Below are 26,755 nucleotides of genomic sequence, written 5' to 3'. Positions count from 1 at the left end.
TGAATCGCTCCGTGGGAGCATCGCTCCCACCCGCCCGGTTCTCCTGAGCGTCCTGCTCCCCAGGGAGAGTCAGCACTCGGCCTGACTCGGGCGCAGTGTGACTGCTGCCGCCACGTCAAGTCCCAGCGTCACTATGCTGGACCTGCGAGGGCCCAGGCTGAGCAGAGAACCTGTCGGACGCACAGAGAAGGGCAGACTCCGACTCCCGCCTCTGTCTCATCCCACGACTGTTGTGCGTGATCGCGGAGCGGTGACTTGACCTTCGCCATCAGCAAGGCTCACGCCAGGAGCCCCCTCCTCACAGGCCGCGGGACCACCTTCCCCATCCTCCACGGGGAACTGGAAATTGAGACTGGAGGGCGGGGGAGCGAAGGCATCTGGGTGCCCGCTTGACAGAGCCGTGACTGTTGTTCTAATGGTAATCACACACCTTTAGGGAACAAGAACTGCAGGTCACTTTCCTCCCTCCAAACAGGACGCTCATGCAATACTTTCTCACTGCAGGAGGCTTTGACGCTCGGGAGAATATCTCTAGGAAAAAGAACCAAAAACAACACCAGTGGTGACTGTCACAACTAACAGATTGTACTAGCAAACGTTTATAGCAAGGTGTAGAAATCAACAGATTATCTTTCCTTTCACCAAAAATGAAGGTGGCCGAAGTGCTGACCTGCTGTCACAGGATGCGCACAGCCTCTTTCTGGAGGCTGGTGGTGGCCCTGGTCCGTTTAATCTGCCTCTCAGTCCCTCTGCTAAGCCACGGTGGCTGGGGGCAGCCGGCCAAGGGCCTTAGTGGGGATCACAGCGGTTCCGTGTTGGGACCACACCTCATTAGCATGGCACTCTGACTGTCTGGGCCCCAGCCCCAGAGGAAGAAGAGGAACAGTAAAGCTGAGCCCCAAAGCAGAGCGTCAGAAAGTCCCCACCTCACCCAGAAATGCCCAGCTGGACTCCGAGTGGCCGAAGGCCTGAGGAGGGAATTGTTGCTTCACAGTGAGATCTAGAAAGTTCACATGGTGCATGGGTGGATGCATCTTCAACGGAGGAACGTCCAGCCAGCAAACCACAGGCCACCCCAAGGAAGGACCCAGTGAAGTCAGATTTTTTTTTTTTCAAGACAGGGTCTTGCTCTATCACCCAGGCTGTAGTACAGTGGCCTGATCATAGTGCACTGCAACCTCCAACTCCTGGGCTCAAGCAATCCTCCTGCCTCAGCCTCCCCAGTAGCTGGGACTACAGGCATGCGCCACCAGGCCTGGCTAAGTTTTTCAATTTTTGTAGAGACAGGGTCTTGCTGTGTTGCCCAGGCTGGTCTCAAACTCCTGGTCTCAAGTGATCCTCTCATCTTATCCTCCCAAAGTGCTGGGATTACAGGCATGAGCGTGGCCACGTCAGATCTTTAAATAGGAAGAAGAACAAGGCTCATGCTTATATCTCTGAGGACACCACTTGCCAAATATTCAGGCAAGGTCCCCTTTGGGAAGCTGGGTTATGCTTCTAGAGACAGGGACAAAAGACACCCACCTTTAAGTGTATTTTATAAAAATTAGTTATATAAATACGCTGGTAAAAAAGAAAACATTTCATCAATTTATTTGAAAAGAAAGTTTCTCATAATCACACCTGCTAGAGAGAGTGATAATCAAACCAAAAGTTTGGCAACTTTTCTGTGCATATATAACTGTCCCTTACTACCAAAGCACCAAAACCACCCAAACCACCAAATGGCTCCTGCTCGGGATGGCGGGAGTCAGGCTCCAAGCTTGAATTGGGAGGGATGGCAGATTCCAAGTGGTTTTGTTCCTGAGGCCGAGACAGTGAGCAGCAAGAGTTTCTATAAAAGAGATTTATCTAAAAACTTATCTAACTTTATTTCACTCTGGAGCTTGAAAGTGAAAGCTTGGCTAGTAAGGATACCTACAATGACATACATATAAGCCAGAAATGGCTTCTAAAATTCAAGAGGAAAGAAATGCCATATTTCCTTATTGTCAGAGAATGAGAAAGCCCGAGAGCTCCTGGCACACCAGGCCCTGCCGTCCAGGCCCACGGGACGGCAAGGAGAGGATACCGCTCTGGGGTGTGGTGTGGTTGCCGTGAAATCCCTGTTCCAACTCTCACTGGGGTGACCGCAGGAAAATTATAGAACCTCTCTAAGTTTCAGTCTTCTCATCTGAAAAATGGAGCTGACTAACTCCCCAGAGAGGAATAAATATTCACCATCATTGTCATATTCTTTTAAAGAGTTGCACAGAATCCCACTGCGGGGACAAAAATTCATTTCTGTATCCATTCCCATACAATGGGGCTTTTAAACGTGGTTAGAATAGACTATTTATGCACCTCGTAACAGGATGTAAAAATGAAAATTTTGTCTGAGACCCTACCTGTCTCTATCACTGCGTCTGTATTTATATCTCTATCTCCACGGCTAGCTGCAATCTTATCAAATCCCACCGTGAGCTGTGAGACTGACCATCCTGTCAGTTTTAGTTGCAGCCTGTTGCACAGCAAATGACCCCCAAACTTAGTGGCTTAAAGTAACAGCATTTATTATCTCACAGTTTCTGGAGCAAAAATCCCAGCGTGGCTTAGCCGGATCCTTTGTGCAGGGGTCTCGCCCAAGGCTGCAGCCAAGGCGCTGACCACGGACTGGGGAAGGACTCTCTTGGGCACCAGCAGGACTGAGCTCCTTGTGGGTTGTTGGACTGAGGGCCTCGGTTCCTCACTGGCTGTTGGAGGGACGTCACCTTTGGTTTCTTGGCTCCTGGGGCCTTTCCTTAGGGCACTCAAAGTGTGGCGCTGGCGCCCCCCAGAGTGAGCAGGCAAGTCGGAAGTCACAGTCTTTTATAGTCTGATTTCAGAGGTGACATCCCAATGCTGTTGCCATGTTCTGTTTGTCGCAACAAGTCACGAGGTCTAGCCCCACTCAAGGGGAGGGAACACACAAGGGTATGAAGACTGGCAGGTGGGGGTCGCTAGAAGCTGCTGACCACATTTTTGTTTCTTTTTAGGGCAAGTAAGTAGGTGCACACAATTTGAAAACTGTTGTATCTTTCAGTAGAACTCAGTCTGCTGTCATTATGAAATAACTTTTTCCTAGCACTTTTGCTTTAATAGGTATTTTGATATTAGCATAGCAATGCCAGTTTTCATTTGGTTATTATTTGCACAGTATATATTTTCTACCTTTTTACTTTCAACTGTTCCGTTTCTGATGTGTTTTTTTGTCGACAGCACAGATATATGTATGTATCTATCTGGGTCCACATATTTTTGAATGCAGTCTGAAAATCTTTGTCCTTTCATGTAAAAATTTAGTCCATTTTCATTTAATGTCTTTATTAATATTTTGAGCTACAAATACCTTATCAGCTATGTGTTCATTATTTGTCCTGCTACTCTATCCTTTTCATGACTTTCTTGCTTATTTTGGATCAGTTAAGTATTTTTCCATTGTCTCCCTATGTTAGTTTAGAGGATATATATATGTGTATATATGTGCATATATGTGTCTTATATGTATGTATGTATTAATATATATATACTTTTAAAAAGTTGAGATATGGCTGGGCACTGTGGCTCATCCCTGTTAATCCTAGCACTTTGGGAGGCCGAGGCGGGAGGATGGCTTTAGGCCAGGAGTTTGAGACCAGACTGAGCAAGAGTGAGACCTACAAAATAGAAAAATTAGCTGGCCGTGGTGTTGTGTGTCTGTAGTTCCAGCTACTTGGAAGGCTGAAGCAGGAGGATCACCTGAACCCAGGAGTTTGAGGAAGCAGTGAGCTATGATGATGCCACTGCACTCCAGCTGCAGCAGCAGAATGAGACCCTGTCTCAAAAAAAAAAAAAAAGTTGATACATATATATACACATAATTCAAATACCACAAAATTAATCATTTTAAAGTATATAATTCAATGTTTTTTAGTATATTCCAAGTGTGTGCAAACACTACCATTATCTAATTCTGGAACATTTCATCACTCCAAAATAAAAACCTGTACCTGTTAGCAGTCACTCCTCACCCCAACCTTCCAGCTCCCCTCCAGCCCCTGGCTATTTTCTGTTTCTACAGATTTGCCTATTCTGGACATTTTCTATAAATGGAATCACACAATATGTGGCCTTTCGTGTCTGCTTCTTTCACTTAGCATAATGTTCAAACACATGGTAGCATGTATTAATACTTCATTTATTTCTTTTTATTGCCAAATAATGTTCCATTGGATATACCAGTTCATTGGTTATCTGTTCATTGGTTGGTGGATATTCGGGTTGTTTCCACTTTGGCGCTATTATGAATAATGCTGCTATGAACATGTACAAGTATTTCAGTACCTGTCTTCAAGTCTCTTGGAAACATAACTAGGAGTTGGAATTGCAGGGTTATAAAGTTTCCTCAAAAGGTGTAACTTTTGGCCAGGCTTGGTGGCTCACACCTATAATCCTAGCACTCTGGGAGGCTGAGGTGGGTGGATCGTTTGAGCTCAGGAGTTCGAGACCAGCCTGAGCAAGAGCGAGACCCCATCTCTACTAAAAAAGTAGAAAGAAATTAGCGGCCAACTAAAAATATATAGAAAAAATTAGCCGGGCATGGTGGCACATTGCCAGCTGCTTGGGAGGCTGAGCCAGAAGGACTGTTTGAACCCAGGAATTTGAGGTTGCTGTGAGCTAGGCTGACACCACACAGCACTGTAACCTGGGCAACAGAGTGAGACTGTCTAAAAAACAAAAGTGTGACTTTTGGAGGAACTGCCAAGATGTTTTCTACAGTGGCTACGTCAATTTACATTTTCACAAGCAATGTAGGAGGATTCCAATTTTCCACATTTTCAACATTTGTTATTATAACTGAACTTATTAGTTCAGTTTTCCATTTTTTCTTATAGCCATTCTAGTGGAGTGGAGTGGTGTGTTATTGTGGTTTTGATTTGCATTTCCCTAATGACTACTGATATTGAGCATCTTTCATGTACTAGGTTATTAAATATGAAATGTACCATTTCAAATCAAAAGTTTAGTTTCTTACATTGGCACAAGTAGTACAATTAATCAAAGTATGCGCCTAAACTTTTATCGACACAGTTTTGCCATCTTAACGGTAGTTTGTTTAATGCCAGCAGTGAAGAAGCCTGGACAAGTGGCCATGAAATCAAGAAAGGCATTTGCCAACAGCTTGTTGAGAATCGAATATTTTTCCTTGCAAGAAGGGGTCCAAAGCCCGGAAGAAGTGGGAGTCAGTTGGTGCAAGGTCTGATGAATATGGTAGATGACAGAGAGTTTCCAAGTCCAGCCTCTGTAGTTTGAGCAGCGTTGTTTGTGTGACATGTGGTCCAGTGTTGTCTTTCAAAAGGATTGGGCTGTCTCTACTGACCAATCTCAGCTGCTTAATCACAAGCACCCTCATCATTTCATCCAGCTGGTTGCAGTAGACATGCGCTGTCATCGACTGACCAGGTTTCATGAAGCTGTGGTGGATAATACCAGCACTGGGCTACCAGACACATTTTTTTTTTTTTGATGATTATTAGGTTTTGGACTGTGTTTTGGCACTTCATCTTTACCCAACCATTGTGCCAAATGCTTGTGATTGTCAAAAAGAATCCATTTTTCATCACACATAACAATACGGTGTAGAAATTGGTCGCCTTTATGCAAACAAAGGCAAGCTTCGAGATGATTTTTCTTCTGACTCATTTAATTCACAGGGAACCCATCTATCCAGCTCCTTTACCTTGCCCATTTGTTTCAAATGGTCCAATATTGTTGGAATAGTAACGTCAAACCTTGCTAATTCAGGGGTAGGTTGAGATGGATTCGCTTCCACTACAGCTTTCAGCTCATCATTATCCACCTTGGTCTTAGGTCACCCATGTAGCTGGTTTTCAAGATTAAAATCACCAAGCGGAACTTCTCAAACTATCCAGGTACTGTGTGTGCATTCATTAGCCACATCTTTCCCAAACATGCTGATATTTTGAACTATCTGCGCTGCATTGGTTCCATGATGGAACGAACTCATATTCAAACATAACACAATTTTTTGACTTACCCATGGTTTCACAAAAATTGCTTTAAAAAAACTTTGAAAGATAATCATAAGCCAAACCATGCATTTGAAAGACTGAGGATGTACCTTCACAGCAAAAAATAAGAGTGTCAAAGTGAAATGTCAGAGATACCAACTGTCAAACTTAGCACTTAAGGAAATCGGACATTTCATACTTAATAACTTAATACTGGCCATTGTTTGTTTTTATTTTTGAGACAGGGTATCCCTCTGTTTTCCAGGCTGGAGTGCAGTGGCATCATAGCTCACTGCTGCCTTCAACTCCTGAGCTTAAGCCATCCTCCTGCCTCAGCCTCCCTAGTAGCTGGGACTATTAGATGCATGCCACCATGCCTGGCTAATTTTTTTTTTTTTTTTTGTAGAGATGTGGTGGTCTTGCTCTGTTGCCTAGGCTGTTCTCGAACTCCCGGACTCAAGAGATCCTCCTGCCTCAGCTTCCCAAAGTGTTAGGATTACAGGCGTGAGCCACTGTGCCTGGCCCTCAAAAAGTTGTGTCGAAGTCTCAGAAAGCTGAGTGCATTCTGTTAAAAGGACAGGCAGGCCACAGGTTGGGGAAAGTCAGTTAGAGGCCGGCAGGTGGGTTTGGGGAGAAGAGGTGAGACTGAGATTCCAGTGCAGAGACAGACCCAGCTGGTTGAGTCCCGTGCCTCGGGGTTTTCCCTCTTCAGATGTGTTGCTATTTGGTATGTGCCGATGCTCCTGCAGCACATAGGCTTCTCATCCTCGTTCACACTGGTGCAAGGGAAACCGTGTGCGTGGGCCAGAGCCTTGAGGGTGGTCACACTGGAGGGGAGTTGGCCTAGTAGGCTGGTCCCGGGCCTCCGGGTGGAGCCCCAGCCAGGCACCCTCTGCACGTTTCTCTTCACACTGCGGGCACAGATTCCCTCAAAGATCTTATGAGTTCTGGGTTCTGAGTCTTCATTAGTTCTGCCCGGGACATCCACCCAGAGCCTGGGTTCTTTAGTCTTGGCTGGTTTTGCTGGGGACATCACAAACTCTATCAGCTTACCGAGACTTTTTGAGAGCACTCATTTTATAGAGTTATATTACATTATTCTCTATGAAATGAATACTCTCAAAAAGTTAAATGAGTTAATGCACATAAAATGTTTAGAAGAGAGCCTGACACACACTGCAGTGATATTGTCACTGTTGTCACAGCCGAGGAGGGCAGCCCTGGTCTAGCCCCGAGGTGGGAAGTAGGGGGAGAATCTGGCAAGTACAAGAGAGTATTTTTGTGCATATCCTTTAAAACTTCTAAAAGCATGTTTCTGACATAAATTGTTAAATAATTTTTTTTAACCTAAGATTTATAAACATCTCTTTTCAACAAATGTGTACTCATTCCACTGTGGCAGTGTTCCATAATTATTTAACCAAAACCCTACTGAGGGACATGAATGTTGTTTCCAACTTTTCACTATTAGGAATAATCCGGAGTTAAATTTAATTGCAAATCTATCTTTGTCAAATTTCCTATAACCATTCACTCCTTAAGATGAATCCTTGCAAACGGAGTTGCTTGCTGGGTCAAGGTTTTTATACTTGACAGTCACTATCAAACTCTTCCCTACAGAGTTGAACCAATTTAGACTTCCACCAACACAAGGCTACATTTCCCTCCATCCTCACCCACACTGGGCATGAATTTACAAACTCCGGTGATGTTGCCGATGCTCCTCTTGAGACAGAAGTTGAAAAATGGGGAATTTGCTTCAGAAAAGGGGAATGTGGACTACAAAGCCTAGAAAATGCAAAATCCAGGATGATGGACACAGACCCACCGATTTGAGAACTGAGTTAGCTCCCTACTTGTAAATTCTAGAAAAGACTGCATGGTACAGTTGGCAGAATATGGGCTTTTTCACAATGACCTGGGTCAGAAGCCCGGTCCTATCCCTGACCATTTGCCTTTGTGACTGTGGGCCAAGGGTGTAAAACAGGAAGGGAAATAGCCACGTTGCAGCTGTGAGCAGAGAAGGAATAAGTTACAACTCTATGTAAGAGAATATCTTATATAATACTGAATTGAAGAAGTAAATCACAGCTTACTTGTGATATGATATAAAGGCTGAAAATAGGTAGAACTAAGTAATATATTTTAGGAATAATTTCTTTGAAAGAGAAGTGGATTGACATAAAATTCAGGAAATGGTCTCCTGGGTGAGAGGCAAGGTTGATGTGACTTGGGAGGACATTAGTTATATTCTCGGTCCCACCTGGGTGATGGTTACACAGGCGTCCACCCCATTAAATTGTACACACGTTGAACACACATACATACACTTCACAGAACAGGTGAGAGAAAACACCCCACAAGAATTAATCAAAGAAACTTTCAAATGTGTTAAGAAATATTAGTTTATTTAACCAGTTTTCACAGCTGAATATTTATTCTATAAAAACTTTACAGATTGTACAGTTTATATATAGTTCAAACTACTGAACAAAAAAGTAGGTCCCACAGATGCAAAAATACTGTACCAATCAATCCAAGGTAAAGGCAGATTTACACACTGTACAGCTCTCCACATGGCCGGGGAGGTGGTCAGTTCTAAGTATAAATTTCAAAACTGTACAAAAATAAGGTTTTGATTTTACTTCGCTCTTCATACATTCAATGTGATTGCAAGCTCAGAAGCCTAACCAGTAACAGGCATCTGTAGTCTGGAATCAGTGCCCACTCCTGAAAGGAATGTGCGGGTCTACTCACACAGGGCATCCTGGATACCGTACTGTACTCAGCGTATTGGATAGACAGAGCAGAGACCAAGAACATTAAATGTCAAATATAAGGTAGTTCTTTTTTCTTGAAAGGAGTTTCTCATTTAATAGTGTGCCAAAAGAATTTTAACTTATTAAATAAAATATATTCTAAGTGAACCTAAAAATTATACTTTATAAACATAAAAATACTTTATTTTGGTGTAATACATCAATCATATCTGCAAATAGAAAACCAAAACTGTATATAAAGTAGTATTTCTCACCCAGCAACAAGAAGCACTTATGTAGTTATTTTTCAAAAGGGTCAGAAAAACTATTTAAAACCCACTAGGCCTAACTTATAACTTAGATATTCATACTTAAGCTATTCAGTGATTCACTAATACTGCAAAACAAGCTTTCTTCTAGAGAGACAGTGGTTTATTCATGTTAACTGGGTAAGAACCGGACATATTTTAAAAAAGGGAAAATCAATCAGTATCTCAGCATGAATCCTAAGCATATGTTTGGTTTGGGGGTATGCTCATCAGTGGACTTTTCATCAGAAGTATGTATCCTAAAACAAAAGTCTTACTTTTGATTTAGAATTTTCCATCTCTGAGGTATTTGTACCTTCCTGGAGACAAAGGCAACATCTCAAATTTTTCTGTATCTCTATTTGGGGCAGGGACACGGTGAGGTTGGCTAATACCCCTTTAGATTCTGTGTTCTAGGAGGAAAAAATGAGGAAAGCAAACATTATTCCAGACTTTCCTGTCATCCAAAACCAGTAAAACACAGCTCTGTCTTTTATACAGTACTAGCCAAAGAAAACAAAAACGAGAGCTTCCAAGAGCAGTCTAGTGCTCACATTATACTTTTATACTTGTGTGTATGTAAGTATAAAACAATGACATTTGGACAAAGAAGCTTTGTAGTTATTTATTTTAAAGTTACAGTACTTAAAAACTCCTTGATAATAAATAGCTTGGATGTTTCCAGTCCTGCTTCCAAGCGTGAGCAACGGGTGAACTTGTTTCAGGCTGAGGATGGGTTAGGGCAGCTTGGAGCCAATTCCACTGTCATCAGGAGGCAGCCTGACCATCAAAACTCGTCGATCTTCCTCTGCAAGTACTTCAACATGGAGTCCATCCCTTGGGCAGAGCCCCAGATTTTCTTGAGCACTTCGCACTCCCTCTCGTTGGCCTGTTCCAGCTCCATCTTCATGTTGCAGCGCACGAGGGCTTTGGATTCCTCGAGCACCTGTGTGCGGGAAGCAGGCGGTTAGCAAGGTGATGTCTGCAGACCCTGGCTCCGTTGCTCCTCCAGATTTACGAGGCCATTCTCAGACTTGAGAAATGACCTGTCAAAAAGGTCACCAGACAGTTTTTCACAATATCTATCAGGCCTAATTTATGAATAAAAGCATTTTTCACACTAGATGGGGGGTAAATTCTCAACTTTAAAGTGGCTGTTAAGCTATCTCAAAAGACAGCAGGGCTGCCTGCGACCTGGCCCTACTCAGCAGGAGACCAGCCCTGGCCCGCACTGCGGCTGCGGCCGGCGGCCCTCCGATGCTCCCTGACACTCCCAGAGTGCCCGCCAAGGGGATTTTCTAAACAAAATTTAATGTTAACGATGGTTGTTCATATGGCTCCAACAGTTTACATGGGAGTTGTGTCAGCTAGTATTAAACAACATTTCACCCTGCAACTTGCTAAATACAATCTTGTTAGAAGATTATTCTTCAGCATATTATTAAACAAAAACTTAGGCCCACTGTGGTGCTGGGGACCCAATCGTGTGATTATATGAAAAGGCTTGGGAAACGGTAAAGAATCTTATCAATGTTGGTGTAGACATTCACAATGGGACAGCTGAAGTCACTAAATTTCAGACTGAAGTCCCTTCCCTTAATGCCAGGTATCTGAAAAGGGAGGACAGGCAGAGCATCTGGGGCAAAGATGCCGGGCGCAGCTTGTGGCAATATTTCACGTGAGGTGGCGCTGCCGGGGCAGACGGGCAGAACTCAGAAACACTGTCAGATTGGGGAGCTCTCTGAAGGGAAGTGTTCTATTTTTTAAAAAGCAGTATGTGTAACAGAACTGATTAGACGTACAACTGGATTACACGAGGCAAGCTCCTTAATTCGAACCATGACTTCCTGGGTGAAGGTCCCGGGCCAGAACACCTGGGAGACCAGGCCCTTGCCACATGCCTCTTGTGCGGTCAGCTTCCGCCCGCTGAGCAACATTTCATTTGCCTGCAAGGAAGAAGAGTGGACGTGGTGTGAAATGCCAGGGGAGGCAGGCAAAGAAGACCCGGCCTGAAAACTCACCCCTCAAAAATCCAGACCTAGGACAGGCGTGTGAGAACGCCAGCCCCGGCAGGGACAATGCGCACACCCGCTAGGGCCACAGCGAGCAGGCCCCGTGCGAGGCGCCGTCAACCGCGCAGGTGGGAAAGTAGCACACAGGGCGGGTGAGTTTCTAAAAATAGAATATGAAGGGCTTATTTTATGATGTAACGCAGAATCACAGGGACTGAACAAAGAGATCTAAATTAGAAAAGGTATATCTGCCGCTCACTTGAAAAGCTACCTGCATAACCTCCTCTCCTCACCTGCCTTCCTGCCCTTCCCACTCGCAAACTCACATAATGCACAAAACACCCTGGGGAAATAAGGCACAAGCAAGGCTGGGTAATTGGTAATGTTAAGGATCTGAACCAGGCACAGAACTACTTCAAAATACTTTCTGTATCTGGGAGGAGACAGCAGTGACTTGTTCTCCATGTACAGAGAAAACGATCTCACGGAAGTGACTGTGTCTGCTGGAGCGTACCCCGGAGGCCACACTGTATCACCTGGATATTAAAAGAAGAAACTATCGAGGACCTGAATGTGTCCATAATTACTGTGGTCTGCTTAAGAGTCTGATTATCGTTACTTCACATGACTTAATGGAGAAGGCTAACATTTGTTTTTGCTTAAAAAGTGTATATATACGAAATTGATTTTAACTTTGTCCTGGACTCTAGATCATTTTTACGGTCTCACACAATGCGCGTGGACTGGACATCACCCACAGGACGGGCTCAGCGGCGCTGGGGAGCGGTGAGAAGGGGAGGTGTGCCTGACGAACTCCACACCAGCCTGCGGCCACCGCTTCCCATCTGGCTTCGTCTTGCCTGGTTAGCCTTCCTAACGCTGATGGTCTTGAAGAAGACTTGACTATGAGCTTCTGGGGCCTGGGTAGAATACACTTTTGGTAGGCGGCTTCCTTCTCTAAGAGAGGCAAAATCTTAAGGAAAGGCCCCAAGTCACTGAGTCTACTGTCGGCTGACAGTTCCCGCACACTGCGGGCCACTGTGCACTCAGCCCGGAGAGCACAGGGTCAGAGTCAGTGAGGCGCACGCCGGCTCATTCCTGCTCTTTCAACACAGGCAGAGACTGGAAAGCGGGGCTGGGGACGGGCCCCTCGCAAGAAGGGCCTGCAAGGGTCGTAATTACCACCCAGTGGGGAATCTGTTATTTGAGCTAGGTCTTGGACAAAGTCCTGGGTGTAGCCCCTTCTCAGTGAAAAGAGAACCCACAAAGAAAGAATGGATAACGGGTTAGCTTAGGATACTAACTGTTCTTCTAAAGGCAGACTGAAACGCAGCGAGAGAGGGTGACAGAACAGGGGTTCCTGACGCAGTGACGCAGCGGGGAAATGCTCTGCAGTAAGAGTTCCCTTTTCTAGATCCCGTTTCCTTCATTCTCAACACCCAGTGAAGACAGCACCGCAACCCGTGGTTAGGCAAAGCATGAGTGTGTTCTCAGCAGCGACCTGAGCCACAGCCTCAGCCCGGCAGGCAGCAATGCCAACGACCCCGGCCGCGCCCCTCCACACCTGTCCTCCGCACTCACCTCTCAGAATGTCACTTTCCGCCAACTGCAGTCAACGTGCAGCCCCACCGCTGCTCCCTCCCCGTGTCCCTTTCACGTCCCCTGATCCTCACCGCTGGCGCCAGCTGATCCAGAACAGCCCTTCTCCAGAACAGCCCTTCTCTCTCCTCGAAGCCTGGCTGGAGTCTTTCCCTCCCTACTCTGTTTTCTCTACTCCAGAAGGCTGGATGCGCAGGACAAGTAGGGGCAGTCCTGCATTCTCCAAGGGCAGGAAGGACAGGACTGATTCGAGGTTGTTAACGTTTTCTCATGTAGACACAGGCAGCAAACTGGTCTAAACTACAGTCACCAAAACAAAACCAAAAAACTGAAGAAAAACATTCCCTTGGTAAGATCAGCAGGATTAAGTATCCTCAATCTGAGTGAGCACGTGCTCACACATGCAGTTTCAGTACTTTGAGAGGCTCCAAAGTTTTACGCAAGTACGGGATCCACAACCATGCAGTTGCCGGGAACTTGACCGGCTGCCACTTGTCCGGGATGGCAGACCGCACAGAGACAACTGCAGACCACCTACTGCACCCACAGTGGGCAAAACTGTCCAACTGCTTTTTAAAAAGTTCTTGTGTAACCATCCAAATGAGAAATGCCAGAGAAAGGGAAGAGAGGTGTCCTTCAGTTCAGCCAGAGGACCACGGCAAGAGGTGCTAAGAGGTGCGGTGAGGCAAGGGCGGGTAGCAGACCTTCTGTGCCGCTCACTCCCTTGGCCCAGTCTCTGCCCGGCAGGAGCTTTCATGGGTGAACTCGGTAAGGACAACAGCCACTGGCTGGGCGCTTCTCCAGCCCCGCACCCAAGCAGGTCCCCAAGAGCTGCCAGGTGCCACCTGGCACCAACTTCTGTGCTCCCATCGGCTGAGGTTCCTTCAGGTGCCAATCGCAGTGGCTCCAAGACTGCCGAGCCCACAGGCTCACAGCGGTGGTCCCTAAGCCAGGCCTGTGGCTTTGCAGAGCGCGCGGCACGCAGCAGGCCCCCCGTGAGTACAAACCGCACAAGGACCCCCGGGTCAACTGCGCAGCCTGCCCCTGCCGTGTGGTGCCAGAGCTCGCTGCCCACGGCCTGTTTACCCACACGTTCTTTTTATCCTCATAATACGATCCCTTTAGCTTGTCCACCTGGCAGAGCTTTGCACATGCCCAGTAGGGAAAACCAAACTTGCTCCAGTCTCGCCTCAGGCTGCCGAAAAGCTCAAATACACCAAAAAGCTTATGAAAGGAGTGACTTTTCATAGTCACTTTGAACAAGAGTTGTCACAATAGCATTTATTCACCTTCTGTACAGAGCTTTTGTCAAATCCTCTGCTCAGAAAGGAGAGGCTTCGCACTGCGGGACGTGCAAGCTCTCGGCTCCGGCTCGAGAGCAGCGTTTCTCACCCTGCGCCAGAGCTGGGCCAGCTGCTCCGCAGGGCGGGGCTGGCTGGCGTCTCGTCGGGTGCTGAGCAGCAGCACCCCGGCTTCTGCCGACTGGCATCGCCTCAGTTGTGACAACCAAAAATGCCCCCAGACATCACCCCCTGCACCTGCAGCTTGGTGCCAGAGCTCTCTGCCCCCACGGCGGACGCTGTGAGAAAAGGAGAGCCTGCACAGCTTGTTTTATCTGCATGTTCTGTTTATCCTCATAATAGGATCCCCCAGGGGTGGGTGGACACTGCCCCAGTTGAGGACAGCTGCTCCAGTGGCAGCAGGAGATCCCAGGGGGAAGCAGACACTAAAGATCCGTCAAGCTCTGGGGAGCGGAGAGGAACACAGCTGACAGAGGGCAGGCGCTCCAGCCATCCATTCTGTCACACTTCAGCCCATCACGGACCTCCCTGGCATGTGCCCGCTCAGACCTCCACCCCTGAGCAGCATCTGGCCTAAGGGCTCCGCTTCCAAAATGACTTTGCCCAAAATGTGTGCTTGTTTACTACTTCCCCAGATGTGCCTTCCCCTCACTACATACAACTGGGGAGGACAGAACCACAGACTTCAACCTCCTCTGAGATAACTCAAAATGAGCCTACTGGCCGGGTGCAGTGGCTCACGCCTGTAATCCTAGCACTCTGGGAGGCCGAGGCGGGTGGATCGCTTGAGGTCAGGAGTTCGAGACCAGCCTGAGCAAGAGCGAGACCCCGTCTCTACTAAAAATAGAAACAAATTAGCTGGCCAATTAAAATATATATAGAAAAAATTAGCTGGGCATGGTGGCGCATGCCTGTAGTCCCAGCTACTCAGGAGGCTGAGGCAGTAGGATTGCTTAAGCCCAGGAGTTTGAGGTTGCTGTGAGCTAGGCTGACGCCACAGCACTCACTCTAGCCCGGGTAACAAAGTGATACTCTGTCTCAAAAAAAAAAAAAAAAAAAAAAAAGAAGAGCCTACCATGATACTACTGATGAGGATGAGTCTTTACTGACAGAACAGGAAGGAAGTGGGAAGAAACAGTAATCACTCAAAATGAACTGAAAGTAGTTTTACTGATAATGACTTTTTACCACGGGAATCGGGTAGTGACAAGTGTGTGCAGCACGGTGAAAGGGACAAGACCAACAACTCAGACGCACCCCCCACCTCCCTCCATCTGTAAGAGAGGGCAGCACTTGGGACGAGCACAGATGTGCCGCCCAGATGCCCTGGCCAAACTGCCCAGCTGCTGGGAGTGCTGTCAGGGGCCCCCGAGGGCTTCCCAGGGCCTCCCCCCGATGGCCCTTCCCAGGGCTGCTGCACCCCTGCCGAGTGCGGAGGGGCACCTGGAACCGCTGGAGGCCACGCAGGCTCCAGAGCCCCCATGGGTTATGTCTGTCACCCTCTGTCCAATCATGCTTCCTCCTTGCCCTTCCATGGATGCTGACACCTAACTCCCCAAGTCCTCCTTCCCCAAATCCATCTCAGCTTCCAGAAAAACCACCTCGTGCCAGGTGGGAATGAAGAGAAGGTGGTGAGGAGAGCGATTTTGGCGCTGGGCGGCAGCAGGGACCAGCGCGTGGGCCAGGGGAAGCACCCGTGGCACCCAGCGCAGCGGCTGCCCATGTGCTGGCACTCTCACAGGTGACGGAGCAGGACTGCCTGTTGCCACTGATACAGGCAAAGAGGCACCACGCGGCAAGAAAGCAGAGAGAGCTGAGACCTGGCTGCCGGGTGTGCCACCAAGTTCAGACAATGTTAAACATCCACCGCAGGAAGGTCTTTAGGCTGCAGTGGTGGGAGGAGGAGGGCACCCTAAAACTTAGTGTGGGGGCTTTTGGATGAATGCCCAAAACTGTGAGGCCCAGCCTCCTCTGAGCCTACAGAAACAGCCCACCCATCCCTATTAAAAACAAGTATTGCCACCTTGCTTGAAGATCATGCAGGGTCTCTGTCTCTGCAAGATGGTGCTGCTCCCCCTAAGACCTGCCCCATCCCTTCTCCTGGAATCAGGCCTGAAACTCTCCTCCTCCTCCAAAGGAGCTGCATGGCCCAGCCAGGAGTGCTGGTGGGAGCTGTGAGAAGCCTGTGGGCCTGAATTCTAACGGCACCTAGCCCGGAACCCGACCGTAAAGTTGGACAGGAGAGTTCACTGATTTGGGAGCTCTCCCGAGATACTGATTTAACCCCCTGGTAGGTTCCCCAGGAGATGGAGTGACCTTGCTCCTGGGATGGCTCCTAGAAGCACTGAGAGAGTGGGGACCCAGTTGGGTGAAGCTGACAGGCCAGGACTGGCATGGCCTACTGTGTGGACGGTGGGACAGGATGGGGCTTGTGGCCAGTGCCAGAGCGAGGAGAGCAGCACAGCCATGGAGCCAGGCTGGGCTGTCCCCAGCAGGGAAGGACGTGCCTGGAGAGTTGACTGGGCCCTGGGAGAGAGAGGGCGCCTGGCCCCAGGTCCCCAAGCGACCATGCACGGGAAATGCTTGCCGTGACTCGAGTTCCTTCTCCTCGCGGTCATGAGGTCAGGGCCAGCGGCAGACACACACAGAAGGCACAGCCGCGCCGCCCACACAGGGGCCAAGCCCCAGCGTCCTATTCAGCTCACACTTGCAGCCATGTGGGGGACTCCGGGTGGCCAAGTGTGGTCTGTGCGTGGGTGGCTCGCTGTGTGGGTGTGCAGGCCAAAGCGGGGATGGCAACTTCACCAGAGCCTCACCCAGCAGTGGCAGAAAAAGACAGTGGTGAGGAAAATGCCCTCAATGGGGGACGCACTTGGTCATCCACCTGGTGTAGAGGAAGTGGATCAGGTCAGAATGATCCTGACCCCTGGCAGTGGTGTCCTGGACGGCTGGTCAGGGGCCTAGAGGACCGGGGACAGGGCTGGACAGAGGCATGCAGGCAGGTGGGTGAATGGGAAGGAGTGCGGACTGCGTGTAGCATTCGTGCCCACCATGAGCCTCCCCCATGGAGGGGAACCGACTGTGAGGCGGGTGGTGCTGGCCAGTCTCGGTAGCTGGCCACCTGCGCCTGCAGGACGGACACACGAACCAAGTGGCCGCAGGGTGAGGAACGTAGCTCAGCAGCACAGACTGTGACCCATCAGGGCTGATGTGGCTACTGTCACTGCTGAATGTCCAGCTGAGCCACCAGCATGGCTTTATTCCTGAGGACACAGGCCCATCGGCCCCTGCTGGCAAGCCGACTGCTCCAACAGGAACGAACACTTCCTCCGGGTCTGCCTGGCCTGTCCTGCCTGCTGGTCCTCAGGCAGCACCACTCTCTGAGGCTACAGAGGGTCTGGCCCTCCGTGTGGGGTGCCACGCCTGCAGACCAACCTCACAGCAAAGAACATGCGGGAGAGGGCCCAGGACCGCAGGGCCCTCTGGCTGAGTCGCACATGGCACCTGCAGAAGCTGCCGGCCGGGCAGAGTGTCGGTGTGACCTGAGAAGCACCAGTGTGGCGGTGCGCACCGTGGGACGGGCACCACCTTCCGACTTGCAGTGCACACGGCGCACCGAGGACCTTCACGTGGTGCACTGGAAGGACACGTGCGCCTGGGAAATAGGACGGAAGCTGGTGCCTCTTGGGCCTCCCTTGCCCAGCTGTGGTAGGAAGTGCGTAAGTGCGGCGATTCTGGCCTGAGCAGGGCCTGGTGACCAGCCTCAGAACCCTCCGGGATCTGGACAGGGACGGCGGGGCCAAGGGGAGCTCTGCGACCAGGAGTAGCCAAGGGATCGCAGTCTAGCCTATTACCCTTCCTCCTCTTTTACATTGATTCCTTTATTTTAAACTGTTTCCAGAATATATTTAGATGCATGGAAAAAAGACAAAAGCAGTACGGAGGGCCTATGACCCGCCCACCCAGCCCTCCCAGGTTAACACATTACACTGATGCCACACTATGAACTCAACTACAAACCCTATACACATTTCACTGGCTCTCCCACTTGTGCCCTTTCCCACGAGGACCCACACTGCCTGAGCTGGCCTGTCCCCTTGGTCTCCAGGCTGCGATGGTTCTGCAGTCTTTCCGTTACCTTCTCCAACTGCGACCCCTTGGAGGAGTGCTGCTCAGTATGTGCAGAGTGTCCCTCAGTCTGGGTTTGGCTGACATTCCCGTGATGAGACTGAGGTGACGCCCATTCAGCAGGACGTCCACACCGCCATGGATGCTGTGTCCCCCTCAGTGCAACGTGTCAGGGTGTATGGGGTGACAGGTCTTATTTCTGGTGAACTCTGACCACTCAGTAAGGTGGTGCCTGCCAGGCCTCTCCACTGTCAAATCACTATTTTCCCCACTGCAGGTGACGAGAGGACGGAAATATCCTTTGTCTCATCATACTTTTACCCACTAATTTCATCATCCAGGTGGTTCTGAACTGAAACACTTATTACTGTTTAATCTCCCTCCAGGAAGACAGCCCCTGAAACCCAGAGGACCTGCCCCCTAACTCCGCATGAAGAGGTGGATCCGAGTGGCACAGGGCTATGTGGACACGCGGCTGTGTTGCCACGGTCCCTCCAGGAGGACTTACTGCCTGGCTGCAGGTGGCACTGGTAGCAGATGGCCTCTGGTTCCTTCAGGAACACCCTCAGCTGCAGACAGCTGCCTGTCCACAGGCACAACACTCTTCCTGCACATCCCACACCCAAGGACAATGGACGTAAAAGAACCAGCTACTCTGGTCCACTGCAGGGCAACTGGGGCAGGCCACGTGTGCTGCAGAGCTCCCCGGGGGGTGGCTGGAGCTCTGCTGACTTCTGCCTGTCCAGCCCTGCATCCTGCCCACTGACCACTGATAATCCCCCCATGTGCCAAACCCATCTTAGTGTCTGTTTCTGGAGAACCTGACCCACAATACCACCTCCTGCCCTAAGTCAAGGGCTAAGGAATGGCACCTGCATACATGCTTGACAAATCACAAGCTACAATACAGATGCAAACTGTTATCATGAATGGATCAGCTTCAACAGTTAATTAAGTTGGACAACAACTCTCTAATCCTATGCAACTTTGTTCTCTCTTAAAATTGCTTTCTTTTAAAAGTGCAGCTTTTAGGTTACTACGTAAAGAACTTTTCAAGTGCAAACTCTGTTGTTTGGGTTACAAACTGGGTATTCACGAACAGTGGATATCACTGTTATTATGGAAAGTTGTAGGGTCCTTAGTGAATAAATTCGTTCTCCAGGGAATGATGCAAAACAGTGTCAATAACATTCTACGAACCAAAATCCAAATTATAAGATGGAAAGTCCCCACAGAATGACACACTGTTTATCTTTAGAAAAACAATAACCAAACTAGATTTCTTCAGAAAGTCTTCTAGAATGATTTTTTTTTTTAAAAAGGTACTCACAGATGCTCCTCCCATAATCTTGGGAAACATAACGGTAGAACAGCCATCTGGACTCTGTCCGAAGGTAGTATAGGGTGTTTGAAACCAAGCCTTTTCGTTAGCCCAGACCACATCACAAAGAGGCAATATGGATGCTCCTAGTCCAATGGCCGGGCCATTTACTGCTACAATAATAGGCTTCTTAAACTGAATGAAAGTATTCACGAAGTTTCTAAAATGAAAAATAAATGGGGAATTACTCAAAACATTGCATATCTGAGCAAAGGAAAAGTCTATTAAGGAATTCAATTTACCAAGATGTAAACTGTACAGAAATCACTAAGAGCTGAGATTTGTTTAAGGCCTTCCCCCAGCAGTTGTGGGCCCTGGACTTCTTCGCTGTGCATGGTAAAGGCTTGGTGACAGCTGGGACCTCAGGCAGGAGGTGGCTGCACTATGGGGCCTGTGTGAGGGCACTGGGAACAGGCAGCCACAGGCTGTTCTGGCATTTGCAGGTGGCTCTTGGGCTCTATGAGCAACACATCTTGCTCCTCAACCTGCCTTCCCGTGAACATTCTGGGCTTCATATGACCTATCGAGAGGCTGTCCCAGGGAAAATGTGGCATGGGCATCTGGAGACTGCCTGGTGCTGACCGCACAGGGGGGATCAGGGGTCAGAAACCCTGAGATCTGGCCTTGTCTATGGTTTTAGACAGCTCACTGATTATTTGGAAACAACAACTTGCTGAGTTTATATGGAAGTAGACTGAACGGCCTGGGGGAGGCGGAGGTAAGAGTCTCCCAGGCTGGCTTAAGACACAAAACTGGCAAACAAGAGCAAGTGCCACAAGGCATACACCTGGGCACTACCCTGTGCTCCACTGTGGGTACGGCCTCAGCAGGAGCTCAGAGGACAGCGAGAAAAGAACAAGGGTGGCCTTTGGGGAGGATGCTGAGTTTTATTAAACCAAGCCCATGCTATTTCTGGATTTGTTTTAGGATCAGGCTGGAAAAGTATAGGCTGCTATTCAATTTAGGGTAGGCTGGCACCACACTGTGTTAGGTTGGCTTAGGGTGAGAACTTGAAAAGTATGTGTAGGACATAATACTTAGTGATCATAAAGCTTGTAAAACAAAAAAGCCACAGGAGTCTGGAGAGTCCGCAGGTTGTAAATCTAATTTTGACCACAGACAGCTGCAGTGATGCTGGCATTCCTACCCCGCCTGATAAGGACGAAGGTACCCTCTCCCGTATCTCTGCAGGTGTTATTTCCCCTGGAAAAACCCTGTATAAAACCCAAGGCTCTCCCCTCCCTTGGTATGGACGCCCTTTTGGCCTCCACCCATCTGCTCAAAATAAACAGCATTTTGCCACACGAGGCTTCGTGTATCTCCCTCTTGGCTCAGAACCTAACATTTGGTGCCAAAACCCGGAGGGCACACCAGGTGGACACGACCTCCAGGACTCTGGCAAGCAAGGCTTGCAATTCGGGAAGCAGCTCGTCCTGGGTCTATTCCCGAATCCTGCCTTCCTTTGAGTCCCTGGGTCACCAGTAAGGTTTTCGTGGATCTTTGACTAAATTGAGAGGAACCAGTCTCCTGGGTTGATTATGTCCCCTTGAGCCACTAATCTCCCTTGTCTCTGACAAGGTGGCTGGGAGAAGTCCTGAGCCATGCAGGGATCCCTCTCTAACTTGTCTCTGATCCTGGAGTGTAGGCAGGGCATTCTAGCTCAGCCAATATAAGGTAATTGTCCACCTGACCCTCCCTGAACCAAGCTGAGAAGCAGACACTGGACCGGGACCTGGATCTTCCTTGCTGACCTCCAAAATCTACACCCTGAGATATCCTGTTCCTGGCAAGTGGGGAGCTCACAAGCTTGCTCTCATTTTTGTTTTTCAACTCGTCTTGACTCCAAAGCCCTACTAGTAAGCCAGAGGACCCTCAGCCCCTGGGCCCTTCACTGGACACAGGGAGGCCTGGTCTGACTTGTCACTTGCACTTGTCGCTCACTCATCACTCCCATGCCATTCCCTCATTCTAGGGACACCTAGAATTGAGTAGAAATGGCCACATGTGACCCCTACTCTTTCCAGGAATGTGGAAAACTCTCACTCTACTCCTCCTAAAACTAACCCTCTGGGCTGCCTCCTCCAAAGTCTCAAAACACTAAGTCTCATACAATTTCTGTCACCACGGTGGCAAATGGCCTGACATTTCTTTCTTCCCCCTATGTGTTGCAGCTACTCTTTCTCTCTATACATCTCTCTCTTTCTTCTTTCTTATGTTACGTGACAAGGAAACCAGGCCCAAAAATGAATCCCTTAATCACAATGCTATTCTGCCACTCAACCTTCTGTTGCCACTAGCACCACAAGGGGGTCAAAGTTCTTTATGATCACTATCTAAGTATTACATCCTATACATACTTTTCGGGTTCCCACCCTAAGCCAACCTAACACAATGCACTGGAAATGTCCATCTTCCCCACACTGGAAGCTATCTTTATGTTCAGAGGTTGTTTCTTGCTATGATTTCACATGGTGGAGAAAAAGATAAACACACATCAAAATAAACGTAAGATAATCTCTTTAAGGCTGCCTGAGTTCTGGATCAGAATTACAGAATGAATAGAGCTAGCTTTCCACTTGCTGGATTCTAAACCTGATCTCCGTCTTCAGTACTAAAAGTAACAATCTAGATGCTCTCTATGGCTCAGCAGTTTAAAAGCTAGAGCTATCTGTTCAGAGTCCTCTGAAAACCAGGACTCAGCATCTCAGACATTTCCCCCTTCAGCTCCCTAGATACTGACAGGATGAGTCCTAGATTTTTTTGCAGAAGACAGGCTGGGGACGTGAGAAGGGGTATGTGTGCATGTGAAGACACGGGAAAGGGGGGCTGAGAGTTTAGTAATCTCAAGCCAGCTAGGCTGACCTCAGCCTGGCCTGGCAAGGTCCCCAAAGTTTGCAGGATCTTTGCATTAAGCAAGAATTGACTCATTCAAATGAACGGGTAGCACTAAGTCTTTCTAAATGAGAGAGCCTGAGGCATCGTGAGAAAGATCACACTGGGCTTTAATGATACAAAGAGTCAGACAACCTTTTAAGCAGGCTCTTTAAATGAGCCTAGAAAAACCACATGAAGCTACTTCCGTTGTGCTGCCTTTTGAGGATTTGGGGTCAATGACACAAGGTGGAAGTACATTTCCTAGGCTCAGTTACTGAGGACTCTTGAAAAGGTAATGCTTCATTGTCTCTATAATACAGAGCAGAAACATTTCCTAAACAGGTCTCCCTGGGGGCAAAGCAGAAACTGCCCCAGGCCTGACACCTGGAAACCATGGACTGGGTGACAGATTAACATGAAGGGGAAATAGTACAAGGTATTAATTACTTCATACAGCATTGCCCCTTCTCCCAATCTGTCTGTATAAAAGAGCTTCTAAAACAGACACTGAAAAAATCAAAACTTAGATTTTAACAGGTTGGAGAAATTTTCTGGAACTGAAATTTTATTTTTGCCCAAATGATAACTATGATGACTTCAGTGGAAGCTGGTGGTTCTCTCTGGGAGGGGTATAAATGAACCAGGTGGTCTCTGCTATTCTGGAGCAAAGACCCCCTTCCCTTTTAAGAGGACAGGAACTGGCCATTCTGAAAGATGAGCCCAAAGATACCAAAAATGAACATGGCCTGCACAGAAACTCATTTTATTTAAAAAAATAAAACACAGGCCAGGCGCAGTGGCTCAAGCCTGTAATCCTAGCACTCTGGGAGGCTGCGGTGGGAGGATTGCTTGAGGTCAGGAGTTCAAGACCAGCCTCAGCAAGAGCAAGACCCCATCTCTATAAAAAACCAAACCAAACCAAATCTTCAAAGAAACGCTTTTCTGTCTAGTAGAAACTTCCCAGGGCCATAAAAGCTTAGCCAAGGGGACTGCAAACCAAGCCACGGGCTATCGGAGGTGGGAAAGTGAGAACTGCCTTCAGGCCCCACTTTTGCTGAACCTCAAGCAAACGTAATTTTTAAACTTAAAATCAAAACACATGAACATTGAAATACGTGCAACGCAACATACTGAATTTAAATTTGTTTCCTTGGAATTGTTTGTGCATTAAGTTCAAGAATATGCTGGCTATGGCAGGGAAGGAGAGTGATAAAATTACTTTAAAAGTACTTTAAAATTAAACAAAATTCTTCCCTTGAAGAACACTGAGTAATTCACAAGGCATCAAATAGTTAGAAAGTCACATAAGATGATGGTCTAGGAACTGTCTGGGGAAAATGAGGCAACACGGAGTAGCCAGTGGCTGCCTTTTCTCAGCTGAGTGCTCCCTTCATCGCAGGAGGTCAGGTTCACTGGGAATCCTGCTTGTGGAATCCTCTGGCCTCCAGGTGCCACTCATCCCCCCACCCCCTCAGGGGAGAAGACACCTGCTTCTGGGGACAGGCGGCTGGCTCCTTGTCCTCCAGACACTAAGTGGCAGCTACTAGTTCCAACAGGCTTCAAAAGCCTAATGTTGTAAACTAATTCATAAGAATTTTGGTTTTAATCACTAAAGTAGTGAATTTTTTCATTACAGTTAATCTGCAAATTCATCATCACCACTAATTCTGATCACAAAATTAGCTGCCCCAGATACCTGACAACCTAATGTTTGACTTCATCTTCCTCTTTCCCACTTTTCTTTTGGAAACTTGCTACAATGAAGTCCTTTGCCTCAAAGTTTTAAATAATTCTGAGACACCAGAGAAACAAAATTATACATAGGAAGAGCTTTTGTATATAAGCCAATTTTATCCACATAAAAATTAATTTAAATGCAAATGAGTGAGAGCAAAGGTTAAGTGAATCCGGTGTAACTCACTATTGTTCTGATCCTGCCAGAGTATATTAAGAAAAATTCACATTGACAAGAATACAGTCATGTTAAGAACAAGCAGGTTTCCCTACAGCAGGATTTGGCGCTTTTACTAGAATATCAATTCAGCTTTTTGTGGGGAATGGGGAGCTTATGAAAATATATAAACTTCTAAAGTTACTTGAAAGTTCAACACATGAGACCTCTACTTGAATGTCTTGCTCTCTCTCTCCTCTGCTTTTCCTAATCCCAACACCGCTGGCCGTATCCACTGTCCAGGATGATCCAACACTGGGGGGAGTGGGCTGCCAGGGTGAGGCACCAGCAAGATTTACGAGGGGAGCTCAAGGGAAAGCCCACAGGGGAACACGGAGCCAGGACCCAGAAGGGACTGCTGACAAATCCTATGTTCTTATTGCAGCAGAGGTACCCAAAGTACAGTATTATGTGTAAATTCAGTGTGATCTCATGGGAAATACATGATACAAAAATGACCACGTGGGGCAAATGGTTTGTATTTAAGAAATGAAAATTAAATTCATGTGATTCATCCTAACTAGGTGGTCTAATGATGCAGATATCTACCAGTTGTCTTGGAGGTGCTGATAATCTGACAAGGAATTATGCACGCCGATCAAGTAACAAGATGGGGTCCCATCTAGTGGGCCATACATTTGAAATTATTTGGGAGACCACAAAATAGTACTTAATAAGATCAGGTTATAAAATTTCAAATTATTTCTGAAAAAAAAATATATATTATAGCCTAAAAAATGGTAATGCTCAAAAGATTAAGGAATAGAAACCGCCTAAATACATGTGTATATCATATAAGAAAATATATTAATTTTGAAAATGATTAAATATGTTATGAAAGGCCAAGGCATAGGTTCTAGGACTCCTCTGCAGTCTAATGCTCATCAGAGTCAGCATGGGATAATCTGCCAAAGAGAGATGCCCCACCCGAGACTCACCCAAACACAAAAAAGTGCCCCTACCCATCCTGCTCTGCACCTCTAGAATGGTTTAGGGGGCCAGAAAGCCCAGTGCCCCAAAGGCAGTACTTAGGTTCTCAGCCAGCAGGAGCCCAGTGTCTACCAAAAGAAGTTCAACTTCAACACTCCAGATGTCTGGGGGATTTGGGGAAAGAGCCAAGCCACTTTATTGTCATTTTGTAAGTCTGCCTTCTCTTTAATTTTTCATCCTGCTATAAATTAAAAAGGCAAACACAAAGGGTTTGAGGGGTCACTTTGGAAGGTGGGTACAGAAGTACAACAGTCTTTCTGGTTGGTGACTGGGTTTCATTCATTTTAAATAAAATTCATCTCTGAAAAATTAGACACTTTCAATTATACAGTATGGTGATTAGTATGATAAATGAGGGGATATGTTCATAGCAGAATTAGGGTGGTTCTAGGGAAAGCTTTTTGTACTGGTATGATACAGCTGTGGAAAATCCAACAACCAAGGAAACTGAAATATCTCAAAGTCATACTGTTACATGAAAAAAGCTGCAAAGCAAAAAAGTACAATTACATTAATTCAACAGAACTAAACATAATCCTTATTCATGTGTGTGTGAAATATATATTTGAAAATGCTTAGATCAAGACATCTATTGTGTATCCCGGTGACTACAGTTAATAACGATGTATTATAAACTTGAAAATTGCTAAGGTAGTAGATTTTAAGTGTTCTCACCACACACAAAAATGATAAATGTGAGGTATTACATATGTTAATTAGCTGGATTTAGACATTCCACAATGTATACATATTTCAAAATATCATGTATACAATTTCTATTTGCCAACCTTTTTTTTTTTTTTTTTTTTTTTTGAGACAGAGCCTCGTTCTTTTGCCTGGGCTAGAGTGCCGTGGCGTCAGCCTAGCTCACAGCAACCTCAAACTCCTGGGCTTAAGCAATCCTTCTGCCTCAGCCTCCCAAGTCACTGGGACTACAGGCGTGCGCCACCATGCCCGGCTAATTTTTTCTATATATTTTTAGTTGTCCAGCTAATTTCTTTCTATTTTTTAGTAGAGACTCTTGCTCAGGCTGGTCTCGAACTCCTGACCTCGAGCGATCCTCTCGTCTTGGCCTCCCAGAGTGCTAGGATTATAGGCGTGAGTCACCATGCTGCCTGGCCTATTTGCCAATCTTGAGCCCAGAAGCTTGAGCCTGCAGTATGTGTGCCATGATCATGTCTGTGAATAGCCACTGCACTCCAGCCTGGGCAACACAGTAAGACCCTGTCACTGAAGAAAAAAAAAAAACCCAACTAAAAATACAAACCACAATGTTTAGAAAAATGTTGGGGAAGACATGCAAATTAACAGTGAGATACCTTGTGGGTGTTAAGAGAAAAAGGGGGACTTTCATTTCTTCACTTCGTATTACCTAGTTCGCTATCTAGCTGAAACCTAGGATGAACTTGAACAAGAATTTACG

At 47.3% G+C, this 26,755-nt stretch overlaps 1 protein-coding gene across 1 annotated transcript in view; it reads right to left on the bottom strand.

The window, feature by feature from the left end:
* Positions 1–8,416: 8,416 nt before the first annotated feature.
* Positions 8,417–26,755, bottom strand: part of CDYL (chromodomain Y like) — a 174,463-nt gene continuing 156,124 nt past the window's right edge. The window contains exons 5-7 of the mRNA XM_045551619.1: positions 19,467–19,677; positions 10,899–11,042; positions 8,417–10,042 (exon numbers count right to left, since the gene is read on the bottom strand). Of these exons, the coding sequence (XP_045407575.1) occupies positions 9,884–10,042; positions 10,899–11,042; positions 19,467–19,677 (514 nt within the window). The 3' untranslated portion in view covers positions 8,417–9,883. The remainder of the gene's footprint in view (positions 10,043–10,898; positions 11,043–19,466; positions 19,678–26,755) is intronic.

This window comes from Lemur catta, chromosome 5, assembly GCF_020740605.2.
Source record: "Lemur catta isolate mLemCat1 chromosome 5, mLemCat1.pri, whole genome shotgun sequence".
Lineage (NCBI taxonomy): Eukaryota > Metazoa > Chordata > Mammalia > Primates > Lemuridae > Lemur > Lemur catta.
The sequence above is the reverse complement of the archived record's forward strand: the minus strand, read 5'-3'. Positions and strand labels throughout refer to the sequence as shown.